The sequence below is a fragment of the Kogia breviceps genome, chromosome 16 (assembly GCF_026419965.1).
Source record: "Kogia breviceps isolate mKogBre1 chromosome 16, mKogBre1 haplotype 1, whole genome shotgun sequence".
Lineage (NCBI taxonomy): Eukaryota > Metazoa > Chordata > Mammalia > Artiodactyla > Physeteridae > Kogia > Kogia breviceps.
In genome coordinates this window covers 69,394,191-69,413,566 of record NC_081325.1, presented here as the reverse complement: position 1 = coordinate 69,413,566, position 19,376 = coordinate 69,394,191, and the positions used below count along the sequence as shown (strand labels likewise).

The 19,376-nt window shown below is 48.8% G+C and overlaps 1 protein-coding gene across 4 annotated transcripts in view; it reads left to right on the top strand.

Annotated features, from left to right (window-relative positions):
- The first annotated feature begins 248 nt into the window (after positions 1-248).
- Positions 249-19,376, top strand: part of TMTC4 (transmembrane O-mannosyltransferase targeting cadherins 4) — a 51,967-nt gene continuing 32,839 nt past the window's right edge. The window contains exons 1-6 of one of the 4 annotated variants that reach the window (XM_067016149.1): positions 249-429; positions 1,325-1,652; positions 6,031-6,246; positions 9,917-10,032; positions 11,197-11,413; positions 16,312-16,399. In XM_067016149.1, coding sequence (XP_066872250.1) covers positions 1,587-1,652; positions 6,031-6,246; positions 9,917-10,032; positions 11,197-11,413; positions 16,312-16,399 — 703 coding nt within the window. In that variant the 5' untranslated portion in view covers positions 249-429; positions 1,325-1,586. The remainder of the gene's footprint in view (positions 430-1,324; positions 1,653-6,030; positions 6,247-9,916; positions 10,033-11,196; positions 11,414-16,311; positions 16,400-19,376) is intronic. The other 3 variants (XM_059041668.2, XM_067016150.1, XM_067016151.1) reach the window with 3 other exon arrangements.

The following is a 19,376-nucleotide window of genomic DNA, read 5'->3' as shown; positions in this document are numbered from 1 at the left end:
TTCCCGCCCCTTCCCGCCCCCGGCCCCGCCCCCGCCCAGACTCCGCGCCCAGAACTCCGCTTCCTCCTCGGCCACTGAGTCAGTCTGTCCCTGCGACTCCGCCGCGACTTGGGCCCTCTGGCCTGACGTCATCGGCGCGCCCACCAATGAGCTGAAGAGGGACCGGCAGCGGCGTGAAAGTGACGGCAGAAGCAGCCAATGGCCGCGAGGAGGGGGCGGGCAGAGGCGGGAGTGTGAGAGTGAGCGCCAGTACGCGTGGGGAGTTGAGGACTGTGCGGGAGGCGCGGGGCGCCGGAGGGGGGCGGGGGTGGAGAGCGGGGGAGCGGCGCGGGAGGCCCCTCCCCCTGCTCGGCTCCGGGCTGATACCGAGAGCCGCTGGACTTTCAGCGCCCAGGAGGGAGATGTGGCCGCCGCTCGGGCTCCTTGCAGGTAACGGGCGGGGCGGCCCCTGCAGGGCCGAGCGCGGCCGAACGCCGCGGGGCGAGCGGAGTTGGGTGCGGAGCGGACGCGGGGTCCTTCCTCACTGCCGCCGCGCCCCGAGCCCCGCGGTCCGGCCCGGGCCGGGCGGCGGCGCTGCTGGAGGAGTTGGCTCCGGGACCCGGGCTATGGCCGGGGCCGGGGTCACCGGGGATGCGGGCCCCGTCGCCATGCGCCCGGGTGTAAGCAGCACGCGGGACAAAGGGCGCGGCGTGGAGGGTGTACGCTCCGCCTGCCCGCGCCCCTGCGCTCTCATCGCCGCCCCTTTTCGCTCCAGCAGCGTGGCGCTCCGTCGACCCCGGGTGCACGGGCGCCTTTGGCGTGTCCCCGGAGCGGCCACTGGGCCGCGGGGCCCCGCGCCACCCCGCGCCTGGCCGCCAGCTGGCCGCAGTGCGGGCGGTGGCTGGGCGCAGGCGGGCCGCTCGGCCGCCTGCTCTGGGTTAAAGGCGGCTCCCCTGCAGCGCCTTGAGTGCCAGCCACTCGGCACTGGCTGCCGGGCAGAGCGGCGTGCCCTGGGTCGGGGCGCCCGGGACCACCGAGCTGCCACTTCTCTGCGCGAGCTTGGAGTTTGGGGAAGCAGAGAGGTGGCGCAACCGCCGTCTCACCTCCAGCGAACTCCGTGGGGCTTCCGGTCTTGTTGATGTTGTGACTGTAGGCTGTGTGTATTTTCTTCTTTTTCTAACCACACACAAAAGAAGGGAGGAGTTAGAGGAAAGATCTAGCCAGAGCACTGTGAATCGTCCCAAACTGCTTTTTCTCTCGGAGAGAGATGGATGGGGAGAATTTCTTGAGAAACAATTAACAGTGAGGACTGACTGGATCCCCTCCCTGTCCCCTCTTCCCGCAGTCCCGACCGTGCCTGGCGCGCCCCAGATGGAGGTGGGGTAAAGTGACACCGGCCGACTTAGATGGGAAAATGGCTACAATCTAGCAAGCTGGAAACTTTCTGGGACAGTGGAACTGTGAATGTCCAACCTCCGCAGTCATTCTTGCTATTGGCGGGCATGGCCCTCATGTGTTACTGAATTAAGAAACTGGGAAGGCAAGCGCAAGAGGAAGATACCTGGAGTAGCATTGTGTTCAGCCCTGCGTGGTGGAGAGCGGTAGAGATGATTGTCTCCCGTGCCTTGGGGGCCCCAAGAGAGGAGCAGCCAACTCAGGTCTCCACATGCTGGGTCAGAAACCACTGTGTTCTTTATTCTGATTTCCAGAGGCACTGTCTCATCTCAGCCTGGCAGAGGGCAACTGGTGTGTGGATGGATTGTTACTGATGAGGTAGAAAGGCTAGCCTGATGCGAGAAGGCCCTTCACTGTAGGAGGAAGAATATTCTTTAGTAGGTGGTTGCTGCTGATTTTTCCGTGGATCACTTAGGTTTGATCTGCCATCCTCTTTACTACAGTCCAGGCTGCTGTGTCAGCTGTCACCGGGTCCCCAGGGTTCGCAGCTCGGTGACTGATGTTTGTTTGCTTTTGAGGGGTGGTGTGGAATCCCTGTTCGAGGTCTTTTTGACCTTTTCATTGATGATCAGTTAATTTGTTTTAACCCCCTGAAAATAGAGGCTTGGTATAAGGAGTCTGAGAAATTGAGAATAGAAACTTCTGCTTTGTTCCAAATCCAGCTACTCATAGGCGCCAGTCAATTCTCAGCACTGTGGGAGATAGGCACAGGAGTCAGATAGGAATCAGAACACCAGCATTGTCACTGGTAAAACTGGCTGGAGCTCTGCTTGGGCAGAGCCTGAGGCCACTGTGTTGCTCCCTTATTCTCAGTCCGTAAGACAAACTTACTATCCAGCCATGGCCCAGGAGCCGGGGCTCCCAGGCAGGACGTCTCCTGGAGAAGAGGAATGGAGCCATGCCTCCCAGGGCCCATCAAGAGAGAAGAAACAGAATGAACGTGTGCCTTCCTGGTTCATGGCCTGGATACAAAAAAGGTGGAGGGGCCCTGTCTCCCCGCCATGCACCACCTCATGGCGGCAGGGCTTCTTGTACCTGAGCAGCAAGCCTGGCTGGGAACGTTGCAGAGAAAAAAGCCCATCTCCCATTGGAGGAAGAGGATCAGGGCGTACAGCCGTGCACTCTATGCAGGACATACAGATGCCTGGCCCGGGAGGCAGTGCACCGGGTCTGCGCAAAAGAAGGGTGCCCTTTTCTCAGTTGCATCAGGTCACCTGATGGGCTGCTGCTGGCCGTGGCTGGTTAGCGCATCTTCAGGAATGGCAAAATTGGTGATCCCAAGACAGGAGGTCGGGGGCTGGTCACTTGGTACTAATCTCTCCAAAATGATTACAGTCACGGGAGCTAATTGTTTCCATAGATGCTCTTACTGAATCCTTAGCACAACCTGCTGGAGTCAGTAGCGATACCCTATTGTGCTGATGAGGCAATGGATCCTTAGAAAGGCTAGGTAGCTCAAGGTCATGCCGGTAGCCAGTCCAAATCTGTGGGCCTCCAGAACCTGTGCTCTTAACCACTGGGCTGGACCGAGGTTCCTAAACGCACTGTACCTGTATCGCATTTGCTCATCCACAGTATTTTCCGAACTGTCCTCCTGTACCCATTAACAATCACGCCGAGATGTGAGAATCTTGGCGACCAGGGGAGGGACGCAGCAATGAGGAGGGAGGAGCCAACCGGGATGGGGACGGGACCGATGCTAGGCCTCCTGATGTCCGGGCCAGAGAAGGGGGGGGGCTCATTCTGAGATTGCCTCACCCATCCTGTTGACTCCCCCAGGAGTCCAGGCCTGCCCCCGCCCGCCCCCCCCCCGGGCACCCCAGATGTTCAGGTCTGTAGTCTGCCTTCCATCTGCATCGGCTGTTGCCTGAGTACCAAAACGACTGGTGTGTGTTACAAACAATCTGAGATGAAAAGGGAGGCTCAGCAACTAATTTAGGAGCACAGATTATTTCCTGACCCAGTATTCTTCCTGGAGGGCCATTTGAACCTCACAGGACCGTTTGTGAAACACTATTCAAATATTTGGGCCTGAAGCAGATAACATCAAGACCAGTTATAGGACCATTTGTCAGCTCACAGCTCTATTTTGCACTTAAAATTGATAAAGAGTATTGGCTTTCCTTCACATTCACTTTGTAAATCAAAGAACGCTTTTATTCCCTCCATGTTAAGTCAGGGTAACTTCCTAACTATTCAGTCCTTTTCACTTATTTATTTTATTTTTAGTAGCAGGGGTAATTTCTTTAGCAGAAATGTACACACAGTGGTTGCGGCCTGCGTGGTGACCTCTGTCGTGTTTGCAGCTGTGATTTGGATTTGACCAGTGGTTTATCCTTTCAGTGAAAAAGAAAAAAAAAAGCAGCAGATAGTGGCTGGAATAGTCCCCACCCCGTACTTGCTGAGAGCATGAGTTACATCAAGTGGAGAAGCTCTAGGGCCCAGTGCTGAGAGAGTTGCAGAGCCTTTCATTTCCAGATTGTAAACTTGAACTGCTTTCCAGCACCTGTGACCTTGGATGGCCTCTTGGGCTGACTTACTGATTCCATAATCTGGGGTATTTCCTTGGAGACCTGGAAACAAATACAGTTGACCCTTGAACAACACGGTTTTGAACTGGGTTTTGAACTGCGGGGGTGCACTTAATATGCAGATTATTTTCCATAGCAAAGTACTAAAACAAAACAGAACTGCAGGGGCTGTGGGTTTGATCCCTGGTCTGGGAACTAAGATCCTGCATGCCCCAGGCAAGGCTAAAAAATAAAAAAAGACTACATTACTACAAGATCTGTGGTTAATTGAGTCCCGGGATGGGGAGGAACCACAGATACAAACTTATAATAAGTTATACATAGATTTTGAACTGCGAGGAGGGTCAGTGCCCCTAACGCCTGAGTTGTTCAGGGGTCAGCTGTACATCTAAACTGCCTCTCCAATCAAGGGGCCTGGGGTTTTCTTCCCACTCAGCATGAAGGAGTGGGGCCCTGCTCCCTTATTGGGGAAGACGAGAGCTTCAGTACCAGTACACCAAATCCTCCAGGGGCTTCTCAAAAGAGAATAGTTCTGTGCCTGTGTTTCCTCCCTCTTTGAAGAAAGTACTAGTAATAACAGATAACCTTCCCTCCACGTTCGTTAAACCCAGGCAGTGTTTCTAAGCACTTTAGGTGGGTGTGTTGCTTAACCTTCATGACGACCGTATAAGGGGGGGCCCAGTTATCATGCCCATTTTAGAGGTGAGGAAACTGAGGCCCAGAGAGGTGAAGTAACTTGGCCAAAGTTACACAGGATTGGAACCTCTAAGCAGTTTGACCCAGACGTGATCCTGGTAGAACCAAAGGGAAGTGCCTTTTGAGGGTGTGGGGAATGGGGACAGATGCAGTGTGATTGGAGGGGAAGGGGAGTTTGATATTTGTTTGGGCAAATTCCAAGTCAGGAAGCTCTTAGGCAACTCTCACTGCTGGAAAGTTCTTTTGGTTTGCAAAGTACACAGGAAGTGGACTCTTAAGGATAGGTGGCACACACAAGGCCACAGAACTAAGAAATGGCAAGGCTGAGAAATGAAATCTCTGGCTTTAACGTTTGCCCCTTTGAAAGAAAAGTTAAAAGACGTGTCTGGTTTTTTTGTTGTTGTTGTTTGTTTGTTTTTTTGCGGTACGGGGGCCTCTCACCGCTGTGGCCTCTCCCGTTGCGGAGCACAGGCTCCGGACGCGCAGGCTCAGCGGCCACAGCTCACGGGCCCAGCCGCTCCGCGGCACGTGGGATCTTCCCGGACCGGGGCACGAACCCGCGTCCCCCGCGTCGGCAGGCGGACTCCCAACCACTGCGCCACCAGGGAAGCCCAGACATGTCTGTTTTTAACTTGACTCCTTCACCGGTATTGGAGGTCGTGTCCTCACCTGGAATAGCTCCCACTGTTCTCCTTTAGGGTACGATTCATCCTTCTGGAATGATGCTGTCCCCAGCCAGTCAGTCTGCAGTGTGCCTTCCTTCCTCTGTCTGTCCCCTGTGTGGGAACCACGGTCGTGTGCCCTGCGACCTCACCTCTATTAAACTCTCCCAGATTTTCATTTAATTGGCAGGAGTGTCTGTGTTCTGCAGATAGACTGTAAGCTGTTTCAGAATCAGGACCATGCTTCATGCACACACACACGAACACACACAATGTGCTAAGACCCAACAATGAATATTGATTGATTTTTCTTGGTTGGAAGAAGCAAGATGGTAACTGTTTTTTTTTTTTAACTTTGTAAACTGGTTCAAGGACTATAAAAATGATTTGCCTTATGGGGCTGATAAATATAGGATTCCCTTAAATCAATGTTTCTCAAGGATAATCCAGCATCAGAAGCCCAAGGACTTCTGACTTGGTAGGTTGTATTTGGGCCCAGGAGAATCTACATGTGTCCCACGTGATTTTTCTGTCCACTCGAGTTTTGAAACCACGATGTAAAGCTGTTAATGGTCACAGCCTATAAACTCACAGCATAAATGAATAAGACTGTCTAGCTCTTTTTCACTTGAGGTAAACACGTCTACTGTATAAACATTCCTAACAAGGCACTGATGAATGTTTATGTCGTGACACTTTTCTTGCAGGTTTCTAGCCAGCATAATGCTGGAGCAAGAGGCCGGAGGCCCGCAGTTTTCAGGATGGCCGAGTGGGACGCCGATTTGGAGCACATCATTCCGTCTTCTCTTCTTCCTCCTCTCTGGGCTAAGTTACTTGTGGGATTTGTTTCCCTCGTGTGTTTTGCACGTAGCTACGATGGAGACTTTGTCTTTGACGACTCTGAAGCGATTATTAACAATAAGGTTCGTATCCACTTGGCCACGTCCCAGTGATGCTCTGTATCGGTGTTGAATTATTCTCTACTGAACTTCAGCTAGACCTTTGCCTGGGCCCCCATCATGCTCTGGATTTCCCATCTCTTTTAGAGAGCATCTCCTTGATTTAGGGCCCCTTTTATCACTGGCAGCAGGGTCTCCAAGCCCTGCCTAACCTCAAGCTTTACCCTGGCTGTGTGCCCTACATGAGGCCCCAGTCCACGCTCGTATCAGAGAGACCATTATTCTAAGATGACAAGGCCAGGGCTTTGCAGGGCATTGCAGACTATTTCAGGTTTTGTGACAGATTTCCAGAACTCTAGGCCAGAACAGTCGCCCCCCCCCCCCCCCACACACACACGCACACGCACACACGCACGTTTTTCCCCTGCCGAAGGTACATCCTCAGCAGCAGACAGTGAGCTGGCTTCTTTGTCCTTCGCTGAGAGCATCAGGGCAGCCTGCTGACAGCTGCGGAGGACCACGATTTTGCTGCCCGCAGAAGCTGCAGTTCCTGCTCATTTCATGTTTGGAGACTCGGGTTTGCCGAGTTTGCAAAATCCCAGCCAGTTTTGCTCACCAGTAGGCGCAGGGAAAATGATATTCTCCTTCACTTGCTGACTAGAGGTAGGGAAGAAGAAGTAGGTTTGTGGGCAGCGAAGAAAAAAGGTTTCAGCGAGCTAAAAGAAAATCAGAACAAGAAACTTGGAGGCAGGGAGAGCCCAGAGGAGAAAGAACGTGGAAACAGCACAGGTTAGAGCCTCTGTGACAGCCTCACCACTCAGCAGATATTCTGTGTGCGTCTTGACAGGCGAAGAGAACTTGAAGGAATTTACTAATCTCTTTCTCTAGTAGATGAAATTGTAGCATCTCTTTGTAACACTGTCCTTAAATGCTCCTGAAAGTTCGAAGTCATGCATTTCCCACATCCGGAAAGAGTCGTTTTCATATTGAAAGTGTTGAGAAAAATTCTCTATGTAACAAACAGGTATTCTGTGGGCCAGGGAAGAGAGGGTGAGGGGTAAGGAGATGACTGTTCTGCAGATATTTTATTTGAATCCAAATTCTTCACTTGTAATTTCCCTCAAGTTCACCCAGCATTTTCCTGCAGATGTCTCTGTTTCAGTTCTTTTTGAAACAGTGCTTAAAACAAAAAGAAGTAAGTGTGTAGCTCTAAGCAACTATGTCACATGGGTGGCTTAATAGCTACAGAATTGCTTTTCTAACGGATATGAGGCTATGCCTTTATTTTTTAAAATTCCATTTGTTGAGAGTTTCCTGACTCTTCCACTCCTATAAAGTAGAGGATATATAAAGCGTTAACTCAAGGACCCATGTCGAAGAACTTTGGTGAGTGAGGCAGGGAACACAGGAGCTGTGTCGTACATCAGATGCCTGGGTGTGAGGTTGTAATTCTCTTTCCTTCTGTGAGGAAAGGCACGTGAAGCTGTTTTGTGGCCCTACCGCACGTTGTCTTGGCAGTGTTTTCTAGAGCATCACACTGTGCCCCTTTGTGAACTTGCTAGCCCCCTTTTTTGCCTTTCCTGTGTAATGAAAGGCCCTCCTCTGTTCATTGGCACCATGCTTACAGTCATGGGAAACAGGCTGTTACTGGATTTTGTTGGTGTTGAAGACTGTTTTCCAGATGCTTCCTTGTAGTGTTGAGTTGCCTTTTTTCATTGACATGATGATTTTCTTTGAGACCGTGGAGTTAGCAAGAATTTCAGACACGACACATCTTTTCCATAAATCATTAGGAGGAAAAAGTAACCTTTCTTCCTGTGGCGCGCCCTGCTGTGTGTAGGCTACCCCCTAATCAAATATTTAGAGCTTTGCCGGTGTTCATTTTCTGCTCAAATGGAGGGAAAGATCTTCTGCTCAATTCCTTCACAACTGAGCAGGTACTTCTGGGACAGTGCAAAAGTGCATGGACTTCCAACGTGGTAATGGAGTAAAAACTAAGTTAGTGGGTGGGTCCCACGACCTTCATGAAATATCGCATCAGCTCTTGGAGGGAGATCCAGACACTCAAGGCCTCTGAAGCTGATACCCAGTGGAAGTGAGATTCACCCTCAAAGTGGGTGTCCGGTGACCAGCTCACCTCTGCTGCCTGTCCCCAAGCTTTTCCCTTTGAGTCATTAAGCTCCTGGGTAACAGATACTCACTGAACGCCAGTGTGTGTTGGACACTGGTTGCTCTCTTGGGCTGCCCATGATGAGACCCGCTTCTTCCATTTGGGGCCTTCTCCATCTTCAGATACTTGTGAGCTGCAGAGGCCGTCCAGTTCGGATGCAGACCCAGGCAAAGGTGCTCCCCTCAGATACGCCCACCTGTTGGAGCCAGGAGCTAGTCATACAGAGAAGAGGGGTCTGCGGGCAGCCAGGCAGCCTCAGCACGGTGTTCGGAGGTCTGATTTGTTGGTGCCCTTCTGGCTGCACAGCCCCAAGCTAGGTTTTCCGGCCCACCTGGGGGTCGTTGGGCCTTGTGATCGTTTTTAAGGCATTCCTTTTTTCACTTAAGTTAATCAGAGTTGTTTTGGTTACTACAGTGAAGAATCTTGACTGCTACACCACGCAGTGCTTGTTACGTCATAATTTCTAGATGCTAAAATATTCCTGTTTAATTGTGCCGTGAGGAGAAAATTAACATTCAGTTTCGGTACCTACTCCAAGTGCCTTTCTTCTTGTTAAACACAGTTTAAGTAATCTAGTTTCATATTTAAGTATTAAAAAAACCCAAAGATTCATTTTAAAGTATCTGTGGTTCAGTAACCAATTAAACTACCCTATATGGTAGGTATCACTTTAACATATTTAGTAATTTTTATCCTCAAAAATTAGATGGAAATTGTTTTTTCTGTACTTTTACTATCTGCTTAGCTCATGATGAAAAATGGGAAACTTAAAATCCATATGCTTACTCTTATGTTCGAACTGGGATATTTTTGGTAAATTACCTTAAGTATTGGATATGCGAGAGGAGGGTGATAGTGATCTCACTTAGCTATATGGTCCATTCATGCATTCCGCATGGATTGAGCACCTTCCGTGTACTCCCACCAAACGCAGGGAAGCCCAGGCCTCGAGGAGCCCCAGTCCAGTGGGGCAGACAGATAGGGGTCGCATGATTATAAACTGCCCTGCAGCAGGTGCTGTGAGGACAGGCGCAAGATGCCCCAAAGGGAAGGGAATCGCATCAGCTCAAGAAGGTTGTAGCCCAGTGGCCGAGATACGAAGAGCGGAAGCAGCTGAGCTGAGGGGTGACGGTCTGGGCAGAGACCTGTGCGCGCCCAGCCCCGAGGTGTAGGTGGCAGCAGGAGTCGTGTGGGGACCAGACGAAGGCCAGGAGCAGAGCACAGAGTCTGCGAGACGAGCCCGCAGAATTCAGCAGGAGCCAGGGCACCGCACACTGGCATCCGTGTCGGGCCGTCGGCTTTGTCCTGGAAGAGGAGGAGGGTGGGTGCGGTGACACGATTTGCCTTTTGGAGGGATCACTGGAGAACAGGCAGAGGACGCAGCGCACCCGCGAGGAGGCCTGTCTGGGTCCTGGGTGAGGATGACGGTGGCCTGACCCGGGACCGGTGGGAGAGATGGAGAAGAGAGGACTTCGGCCCAGGGTGAGGGAGGAGCCCCGATCCCTCTTTGGTGTGTTCCCGCAGGACCTCCGAGCAGAAACGCCCCTCGGGGACCTGTGGCATCATGACTTCTGGGGCAATCGGCTGAGCAGCAACACCAGTCACAAGTCCTACCGACCCCTCACCGTGCTGACTTTCAGGTGAGGTGCGACAGGACGGCTATACGGGAGGGGCACCCAAGGCTTGTGCGTGACGTTGTACCAGGCGGTATGTGACAAGGTTCCTGGTCAGTGGTCTGGGGGGACGTATAAGCCGCTCACTACGTGGGTCTCCAAGAAACACACGCTAATTCCAGCCGTGAGGCGTTAGGTTGCAGGAGGACGGAGAGGACGTGCCAGAGGAGGCGTCGCTTTAGGGTGATGCTGCTTTGGTGCTGCAGACACGGACAGTGGAACCACACTGAGGAGATCCGCCTGGGTCTGGGCAAGGATAACTTGGTGAAGCGGTCCAAGAACTGTGAGTTGCACAGTTCTTGGAAGTGGGACCCTTTGTGAGTTAATACTGAGGAAACAATATGTCAAGGCAACATGTAGCATCTAATGAAATTGTGATTTTTTTTTTTTTCATTATAAAAAACGAAGGTGTAAATCCTCCTCCTGTGACCACATCAATATGCAAAAACAAAATGAAGCTTAAAACAGTCTCCCCAACCCCCATTAATCAGGGAGTTATTTGCATTAAATAGATCTGTTCATCTCACAAAAGTTCCCATGCGTAGCCGTTTCTTGGATGCGTTAGATACCCGTGTTTAGATCTCTCAAAGAAGCATGGAAATGATGAATTGGAACCACTGGTGATTGAAAAGCAACAGAAGTAAGACTCCCTGACTATAAGGAAGTAGCTCCATTGTCTGGAAGGCTGGTGGACAAACTGTCAAGGAGTATTTGTTGGGGGGGGGGTGGGGAAATCAGCAAGTCACATGACTATCTTAAATCCAGGTCCCTGTGGGATAGCCTGAGTAATGTGTGGTCTGTTACATCTTCCTGGGAGACAGTCTCGCCTTTATCGCACCGAAAAAACTGTCTGGCTTTCCTTTCGCGTTTCCTCTCCAAGTGTTTTCTGTCCCACTCCTCGGAGATGCCCTTCTCTTACATGTTCCGCTCTGCAGTTAATTATGTTCTTACCTCTTCTTCAGCCTTCTTAGCTTGACAGGCATTATTTACCTTGACGCTACTTGTGTCAAACTTGCACACTTCCTCTTCTCCCCTGAGTATTTTCATGCACCAGGGTTTTCCTCCAGCCGGTTCTCAATTTGTTTCGCACGCTTCTGGACCTCTGGTGTGAACGCCCTTCTTTCGCTGCAGGCTGAACTACTATTTGTCAGGAGGCTTCCACCCCATGAGTTTCCACGTGGTCAACATCCTCCTGCACGGCGGCATCTCCATCCTCTTGGTGGACGTCTTCTCCGTGCTGTTTGGGGGCCTGCAGTACACGAGTAAGGGCCGGAGGCTAAACCTGGCCCCTAGGTCGTCCCTGCTGGCTGCCCTGCTGTTTGCTGTGCACCCGGTGCACACCGAGTGTGTAAGTGTCGCCCGCCCACCGCCTCTGCACTGGTGTAAGGGGGACAGGCCGTCCGTGTATCGGCTCGTTCCCTAAAACGGGCTTCCCTCGGGTGCTTGTATGGCTGTAGAGAGCCCAAGCTTTCAGACATTTGGAACGATGATTTGTAGGGCTAACAGGTCCCTCTGAGGGCAAACACAGGGTCCCCTACAGGCGAAGACTGTATAATGACCGCGTGGTGTGATCTCCAGTGATACTTTCTGTTTCCTTATGTGACCGCACTGTGAAGGCATGAATGTTGAGTCTTGCCCAGCTTTGGGGTCTAAGAACCAGAGTCTGAGGCTACTTTTCTTCCAGGTTGGGTCTGATGCAATGTTCTGGTGTTAGCGGAGAGCTCTGTGACTTCCTAACTACTTTCTTATACTTAATATGATTGTCACCCAAACTCCACGGGGTCAGCTGGGGCAGCGTAACAGCCTCCACTTGAGCGAAGAGGACGAATTAAGGGCTTAGCCAGGTCAGTCACGTAGCTGGGGGATGCAGGGATAGAACCGAAGATCTGGGCATCCGAGCCCGAGCCCAGGAGAGGCCGGCGTGCTTTGCGTTGACCTGGAAAGCGGGTCCCCGCGTCCTGCTGGGACTTGCGCCCGGCCTCTCAGCCCATGTCGTCGGGCATCTCCTGCTTTTAATCCGTCGAGCTGCTGCTGAATGTGTTCGGTGCAAACTCTGTTTTAACCCAACACTTGAGAGGGTTTCCAGGAACCACCCCACCCCACCGCCATGGAACCCTCTGAAAATGTAAGTCAGCATGTTTGATTTTAGTTATTCGTTCTGTAAGTGTGAAGGACGCAGTATAAAATACCGCATGGGCCTTCTTGCTTCTCCACAATAGATTTCCGCCTATTCCGTATGTGTTTAAATACCTGCATTTTGACCGGTTGCGTTGAGCATCTTGAAGTCAGTTTCAAAATATGGGGCGGAATTCCTGCCTTTAGCATCTGATTTTGTTACTATAAGTAAACTAACTATCTGTTCTTTGGTATTAAAAGGATTGCAGGATGGTTCTCACAACCTCCTTCTAATATCTTACTACTTGAAAGCTTTTTTAAAAATTCTCATAATTTTTTTTACTTCGGCAAATTCAGAGGACTTAAGGGATTGGGAACTGTTGTAAGATAAATACCGATAGATAGATAGATAGATAGATTTGTGATCAAATGAGAATTTGTTTCCATGCAAGTTCTCTTTATGGTCTAAATAACAGTGTTTTGCACATTGATCAGAAATAAGGGAATTTCTGGCAAAAATACTGATTTACTGTTTTGGTCCTTGTGTAATTTTGTGTAATCTTAAAAGCAAAATGAAATACTTGAATTGTTAACCAAAGAAATGTTTCTAAAATTCTGCTTTTAAATATGAGAAGTTAGTTTATAGAAAAATTTGAAATGCCGACAAGTATAACTGGATGTGTGCAAACACACACACACACACACACACACACACACACACACACACACACACACACACACACACACACACCAGCTAAATGCAATGTGGGAACACGTTAACCCAAGGGAGGTCCAGCTATAGGAGAGAAGAGAATATTTGAAAAACGTCCTCACCTCTCCTCTCCCTCCTTTCCATGGAAGCCATTCAAACACAGATTGCAAGAAAAAGTTATGGGTCATGGGAAAATAGCATTTCTAAAACAGACCGTTTGTATGTTCACCTTTCCTCGTTTTGGCAAGTAGTCGGTATTCTGTTTCATCCTCTCTATACCCTGCTGTTATTTCCCACTCTGCGTTTAACCCACTTTAACAGTGAGCAAAAACCAGGCCCACCCAAGGAAGCTCTGGAAGGAGAGTTCCTCAGAGCTTTCTGGGCCAGTACTGAGGAAGCACCCCGGGCTCTGGGCTGTGGGTTGGATCACCAAGGGAGGGAGAAGAGCATAGAGAGGGGGTTTCCTTGCCTCTTGTCTGTTTAGAGACGAGGATGGGGGCCCCAGGGAGTTCCCTGAGGACACCAGTGTTATTGTAGGTTTTCCTTTTCCACCAAGCACTGGTGAAAATTTCAAATTGCTTGAATTCGGGTACCAGAGAGGGAAGCTTGGGTCTCCTTAATAACCCTGCCCATCCAGTAAACCCAGAGTTTAATACTGAAGGAATTAGATGGCGAAACAGTCCCCTCTTCCCCTTCCCCTCATTCCTTCCATGGCCCCAGTGCAAATTGTTCCCTGTGGGGGAAACACCACCACCTCCTGCTGTATGGATTTGGGGCGTTGCAGTGACTTCTCTAGAAAACTCTGATGTGAGTGCTTCAGGTTATTTGTAAGAAAAAAAAAAAAAAAAAGCCTTTGTAAATAACTTTGCCTGAAAAGACATACGCAAATATCCGAAAAGAAAAATAAAATCTCTCCGTACCCATGCCCATTCCCCAAACAGTTAAACTCAGTGCCTCCTTGGGTAGCCTTTAAAATTTTTTTTCTATGAAATCTCTCTTTAATTATTATGCCAAAAATTCATTGAAGGACTAAATACTCTTTACTCTGAAACACTTGCCATACTTTTTGAAACTTGTTTTTCTTCATGTCAGACGATGTGACGTGCATTGCTTAAGACTTGGGAGTATCTTCAGTTAGCCAAAGGCAGACTGTTTGCTTTAAAATGAGTTCATGATGTGTTTAAAGTTCATTTTAGTGGGAGTCTTTTTGTTTGTTTGTTTTTGAGGTTTAGTTGATTTACAATATTATATACGTTAGTGGGAGTCTTTAATGTACCTCAGCCACTCAGATAACAAGTGGTTTAGGCTGGCCTTTTCGGCCCCTATTCCTGGTGTTTATCCAAACCACTTCCCTCCCCCTCACTCAGTTCAAGAAACCTAGTTCCCTGACCCTCCATATCCCCCAACCCCTGCTTCCTCGACCCCCTTTCTCCAAGGACCTTTTTGGATACACTTCTCTGGGTTGGCTTTGCTCCCTTGATCCTCTGAAAGGCTTTGGGATTCCCCCGCCATCCCCAGGCCCTGTAGAGAGCCACAGCTCTCACCCATCTCTGGTCCTGACGGCAGGCCCAGAGCACCAGCCACTCCCTCCATCAAACACCCCGGAGCTGCAGAGCCCATACCTGCTTCACCCTGAGCTGCCGTGTCCTCTGTCCGCTGCTTTCTGGCCGCCCCCCCCGCCCCACCCCTCCACCGCCTCCGACCAGGGTTTACAGAAGCATCTTTGGGATTCAGGCAGCAAGGGACAGTGACCCAGCACCCACTGTGCGCCCGGCTCTGCGTTGGGTCTCGCTGCATCCCCGGTTTCACCGTGTCTCTGAGTGAGTGAGTTACAGGCCAGAGGATCCCAGAAGGTCTTATTACATATTCACTGCCTTCATGAAGTAACTGTACCATTGAACCCTCTGGCATGCTGGCATACTCGGCCCAGATCTGTTGGACCTTTGTTTGTCCTTAGTTTCCTTCCCGGCAGGTTGTTTCACGCGCGTGGCATTCACAGGTTGGACTCAGCCGTCAGTCTGCTTAGCGATCGCGTGACACCCTGGGCTGCCACGTGCCCCTCCGTCATCGGAATGGATGACTGCCTCAGAACGCCATGTGGAACCCGCGTAGTGGGGAACTGCTCCGAAAAGGCATTCCTTTTAGCTATTGCTTGTAGATGCACCTGGGAATCGTATGTAAATATAGTAATTTCCGCATTCACTGTGTACTCTCTCATCTCCATTTGTAGGACAGTCTTCACTCTGTGTCTGACTTGTCATATATCTCACTTTAAGAAAAGATGAACTTCCCAGCCATTAAAGGGACACCTAGAGAATCACAGTGAAAGGTTTGACCTATGTCCCATCCAGGTGCTAGCTAGTCAAGAATGCCACGTAAACGAGACCAATACTCATGAGTGGAATTCTGGGTCTTTCGTTGCCATGAAAATCTGGAAAGCAATTATTGGAATAATCAGCTTCAAAGAAAATGAAGTACAGATTTTTATGTTGCTTCATTGTCACTAAGGTGGAGAAGGGAAGGGGAGTCGTCAGACGTAGAAAATGGGGGGGTGGGGAAGAAATGGTAGAAATTGCATTCTTTTTCTTCATCTTACTCATCAACCACTTTTTTTTTTTTTTTTTTTTTTTTGCGGCACACGGGCCCCTCACTGTTGTGGCCTCTCCCGTTGCGGAGCACAGGCTCCGGACGCGCAGGCGCAGCGGCCATGGCTCACGGGCCCAGCCGCTCCGCGGCATGTGGGATCTTCCCGGACCGGGGCACGAACCCGTGTCCCTTGCATCGGCAGGTGGATTCTCAACCACTGCGCCACCAGGGAAGCCCTCATCAACCACTTTTGAAGCGTTCTGCTTTCCAGGTTAACCCACTTCATTGGTTTTGGTCTGAAGGGAGGAAAAGATGGCAGAGGCAGCTTTGAACGTTATCCCCGTGTCTTATTCTCTTCACCTGATGACTTGTAACATGGACTTCCCACCTTTCCCTTCATGCTTCCAATCAAGGTTTCTTTTTTAAATATCGTGCCCTTTGAGCTGATACCATTTTCCAGTTGAAAATCCGCCGTGGGGACCTGATCAGAGCAGAGGCCCCTGGAGCTGTGGGCGCAGCGTGCTGAGTGACAGGCTTTCACTGCCCGTGGGCATCGCTGGCTGCGTGTGGCCCACAAAAGAACCTTCCCTGGGTTCGAGCCAACCCAGCTTCCCTGTGGAAGTGCCTGACCCAAGTGCTAGACCAAAGATGAAAAGAAAATCAGTTGTCAGATCAGACCACAGGGAAACGTCACAGTTGCAGGGATTGTTTTAACAGATGGCCGAGTCTGATAAGGTTTTCGTTTTCTATTTCTAGGGAATTTTTTTTGTATTTCCAAAGTTCTGTTTAAATGTTTTTTTACATACGTCTTTTCTTCTGCCCCTTCTTTTAAGGTTGCTGCTGTTGTCGGCTGTGCAGACCTCCTGGCTGCCCTGTTTTTTCTGTTATCTTTCCTTGGCTACTGTAAAGCACTTAGAGAAAGTAAGCATGACATTTTGCCTTCTTAATTTTGCATCTTCTTCGTGTCTCTGTCCTGCTGAGCAGTGTTCTAACCGATGGGAAAATGTCAGTTCATGTAAGTTTATCGCTTTGAAGGGATGTGGGTCAAAGATGTCGGCTCTTTTTGGTGATGTCTGTAACTCCATTGCTTTTTGATAATACAAAGGCTTGTGCTTCGATGTTCACAGTATTTCAGGGAGCATCTTGTTGGGTACTGAAACCCAGAGCTTCTGCTCTTGGTGCTGAAGCAGTTGTGGTCGATTTTTGTGGTTTTTATTTCCAGCAAAATTGAAGGGGGAGGGGAAAAAACTTATGATTTTTTTTTTTTTTTAAACCTGTTGGCAAAAAGCCTTGAAAAACGGTAAAATGTGTAGCTGTGAATATGCACCTGGACTGTGAGGTTCTCATTTTTTCATTGTTGCGTCATTGATACTTACAGAGAAAGTCATCGTTGGAAACAACAGAGTTGAAATGACCAGTTGTGTGTGTGTGTGGAGGGGAGGGGGGGGAATTGCCTGGTTATTAGTAGCAGTGCAGCCGTGCACTGATAGAGTTCTAGAAGAATCCCTGTATAGCTCTACTCATCTGGGTTCTGATTCCCTCCAAGTCAGATCATACCTTCCGGATTGCTTTGTAGTGGAGATTGGATACAGTACATTCAGCTTACGTAGCATTTATACATGCTGGCCACGGCAACGGTGTTATGCATTCGACTTGTTATGAAGTCAGTTCCTGACTGTAGAACGATGTTTGCTGTTAATATAATAGTTGCCATTTATTGACTATCTTCTGGCACATGTGTGCGTGTGTGTGTATATTTTTCTCATTTAATTATGTTACAGTCTTTAAGATAGGTTGACTTACTTTCCCAGTTTTTCAGATGTAAGACTCAGAGTTTATTTAATATGGCAGAACTGGGTTCACCTATGAGTCTTAACTCACTTCAAAGCCAGCGCCAATTACATTGTGTTCTTCTGTTTCCTGTGCTCAAGGGACCAGCGAGGCAAGCCTGTCAAAACAATCTTTAAAAATAGGGGCTTCCCTGGTGGTGCAGTGATTGAGAGCCCGCCTGCCGATGCAGGGGACACGGGTTCGTGCCCCGGTCCGGGAAGATCCCACGTGCCGCGGAGCAGCTGGGCCCGTGCATGTGCGTCTGGAGCCTGTGCTCCGCGACGGGAAAAGCCACAACAGTGAGAGGCCCGCGTACCGCAAAAAATAAAAAACCAGAAAAACCAAACAGAAGGTCCATTCAATTCTGTTAACGAATTGTTAAAATGTTAGGTGTAATAGTGCATCGAAGGTATGTGTTAAAAACAATCCCTTTCTTGTAGAGATACATGCTGAAATATTTATGGATGAAATGGTATAAAGTCTGGGATTTGTCTCAAAATAATCTGAGAGGAAGCCGGAAGCATGTTGGCATTTAGTTGAAGCCAGACTGGTCAGGAGTCAATGGTGAAGCCGAGTGATGGAGACATGAGTTCCTATATCAGCATCTCTACTTATATATGTTTTTTGTTCGTTACAAAAGGTGTTTTTCAAAAAGAGCAATACATAACTTTTAACCCTTTATGTTTTTTCTACAAAAAGACTTAGGCAGGACTGCAGACTCTTTTAGGACAGGCTATACTGTTTTTTGATGTTCTAGATATTCATAGTTATATACCTAGAACATCTGTATGAAACTATCCATAGTTTCCAAGGGTAGATTGGGAAGGGCCCCTCCTCCATCCTGTCCTGTACAGCTGAACACAGGGCTCAGGTTGTATATCTCAAAGTACTTGTTCCCTCAAACCTGCGACTCTGCTAAGACACAGTGCAAGGGTGACTCCGATGGGCCCACACCTCCATGCTCACTCAGGACTTGGTCATACCTACCCACTCCCCATCCTCTTTTATTATTATTATTTTATCATACCACCACTTTTTCCTGTGACTCATCGTTTTTCTGATATGGCAGAGAGTTTGGGGACAGCTAAGTAGAACAGCTTCAAGAACAGAAAATAGTGGGGTAACTTTTCTTCCCGAAACTGAAAGTTAACTTAGCAATAAGGCATGTCCAGCTCTTCTGGGGTTGGGATCTCCCCACCTGTGATGATTGTAAAACTCCCAAGAGACACACAGGCCCCAGGGATCTGGGGGTGGGAGATGGGGAATTGCACCAGCCCCAGCCATTTCCATAGGTAATGGGAGTGGGAGCGGGTTCATTTACTTCTCACCATCGTATTCATTACAAAGAGTGGTATTGTTTGCATTGTTATGGAGGGGTTTTTTTTGCATTTTATTTTATGTGTTTGTATTGTTATATTGTGTTCTTAAGATGGCACTTCAATCTGAATTTGCAGTTAAGTAGAATAACAACTTATCAGTAGTTGTATTTTTCTTTTTTAAATTTATTATTATTTTTTAACATCTTTATTAGAGTATAATTGCTTTACAAGGGTGTGTTAGTTTCTGCTTTACAGCGAATCAGATATACATATACGTATTGTATTTTTCTTGAAGAAAATTAAAAATTAAGTCTGTTGGCTTTTCTCATAGACATCTCAAAAGTTTGGTGCAGTATCATTTTATTACTTTTAACATATCTTCCCTTAAAGTAACTACTCCCTTATTCTGAATGGATTTCAAAAAAATCAAAAGAGCTTTTTGAAGAACGTACTAAATGTTGATAGATTCAACATTCGAACACATCATTTAGGAGATGTAATAAAATTTCTCACTACTTCTAAAGGTTGCTCTTATTGAAATGATGGAAAAATCATCAGAAGACTGAAAGTTCTTCTAGCAAGTGAACTGATGCATTTATTAGCCTCCTTTAATGGAGTGTCCTCACAGGATGGCGAAAAGCTACAGACATGTTGTATTCTTTCTCTGGATCCTTTTGCTAACCTTTTCTGTGTTCCAATTCACAAATGTACATATTCTGAACTATGTGTCTCTTTTTCATTCGTTTGTA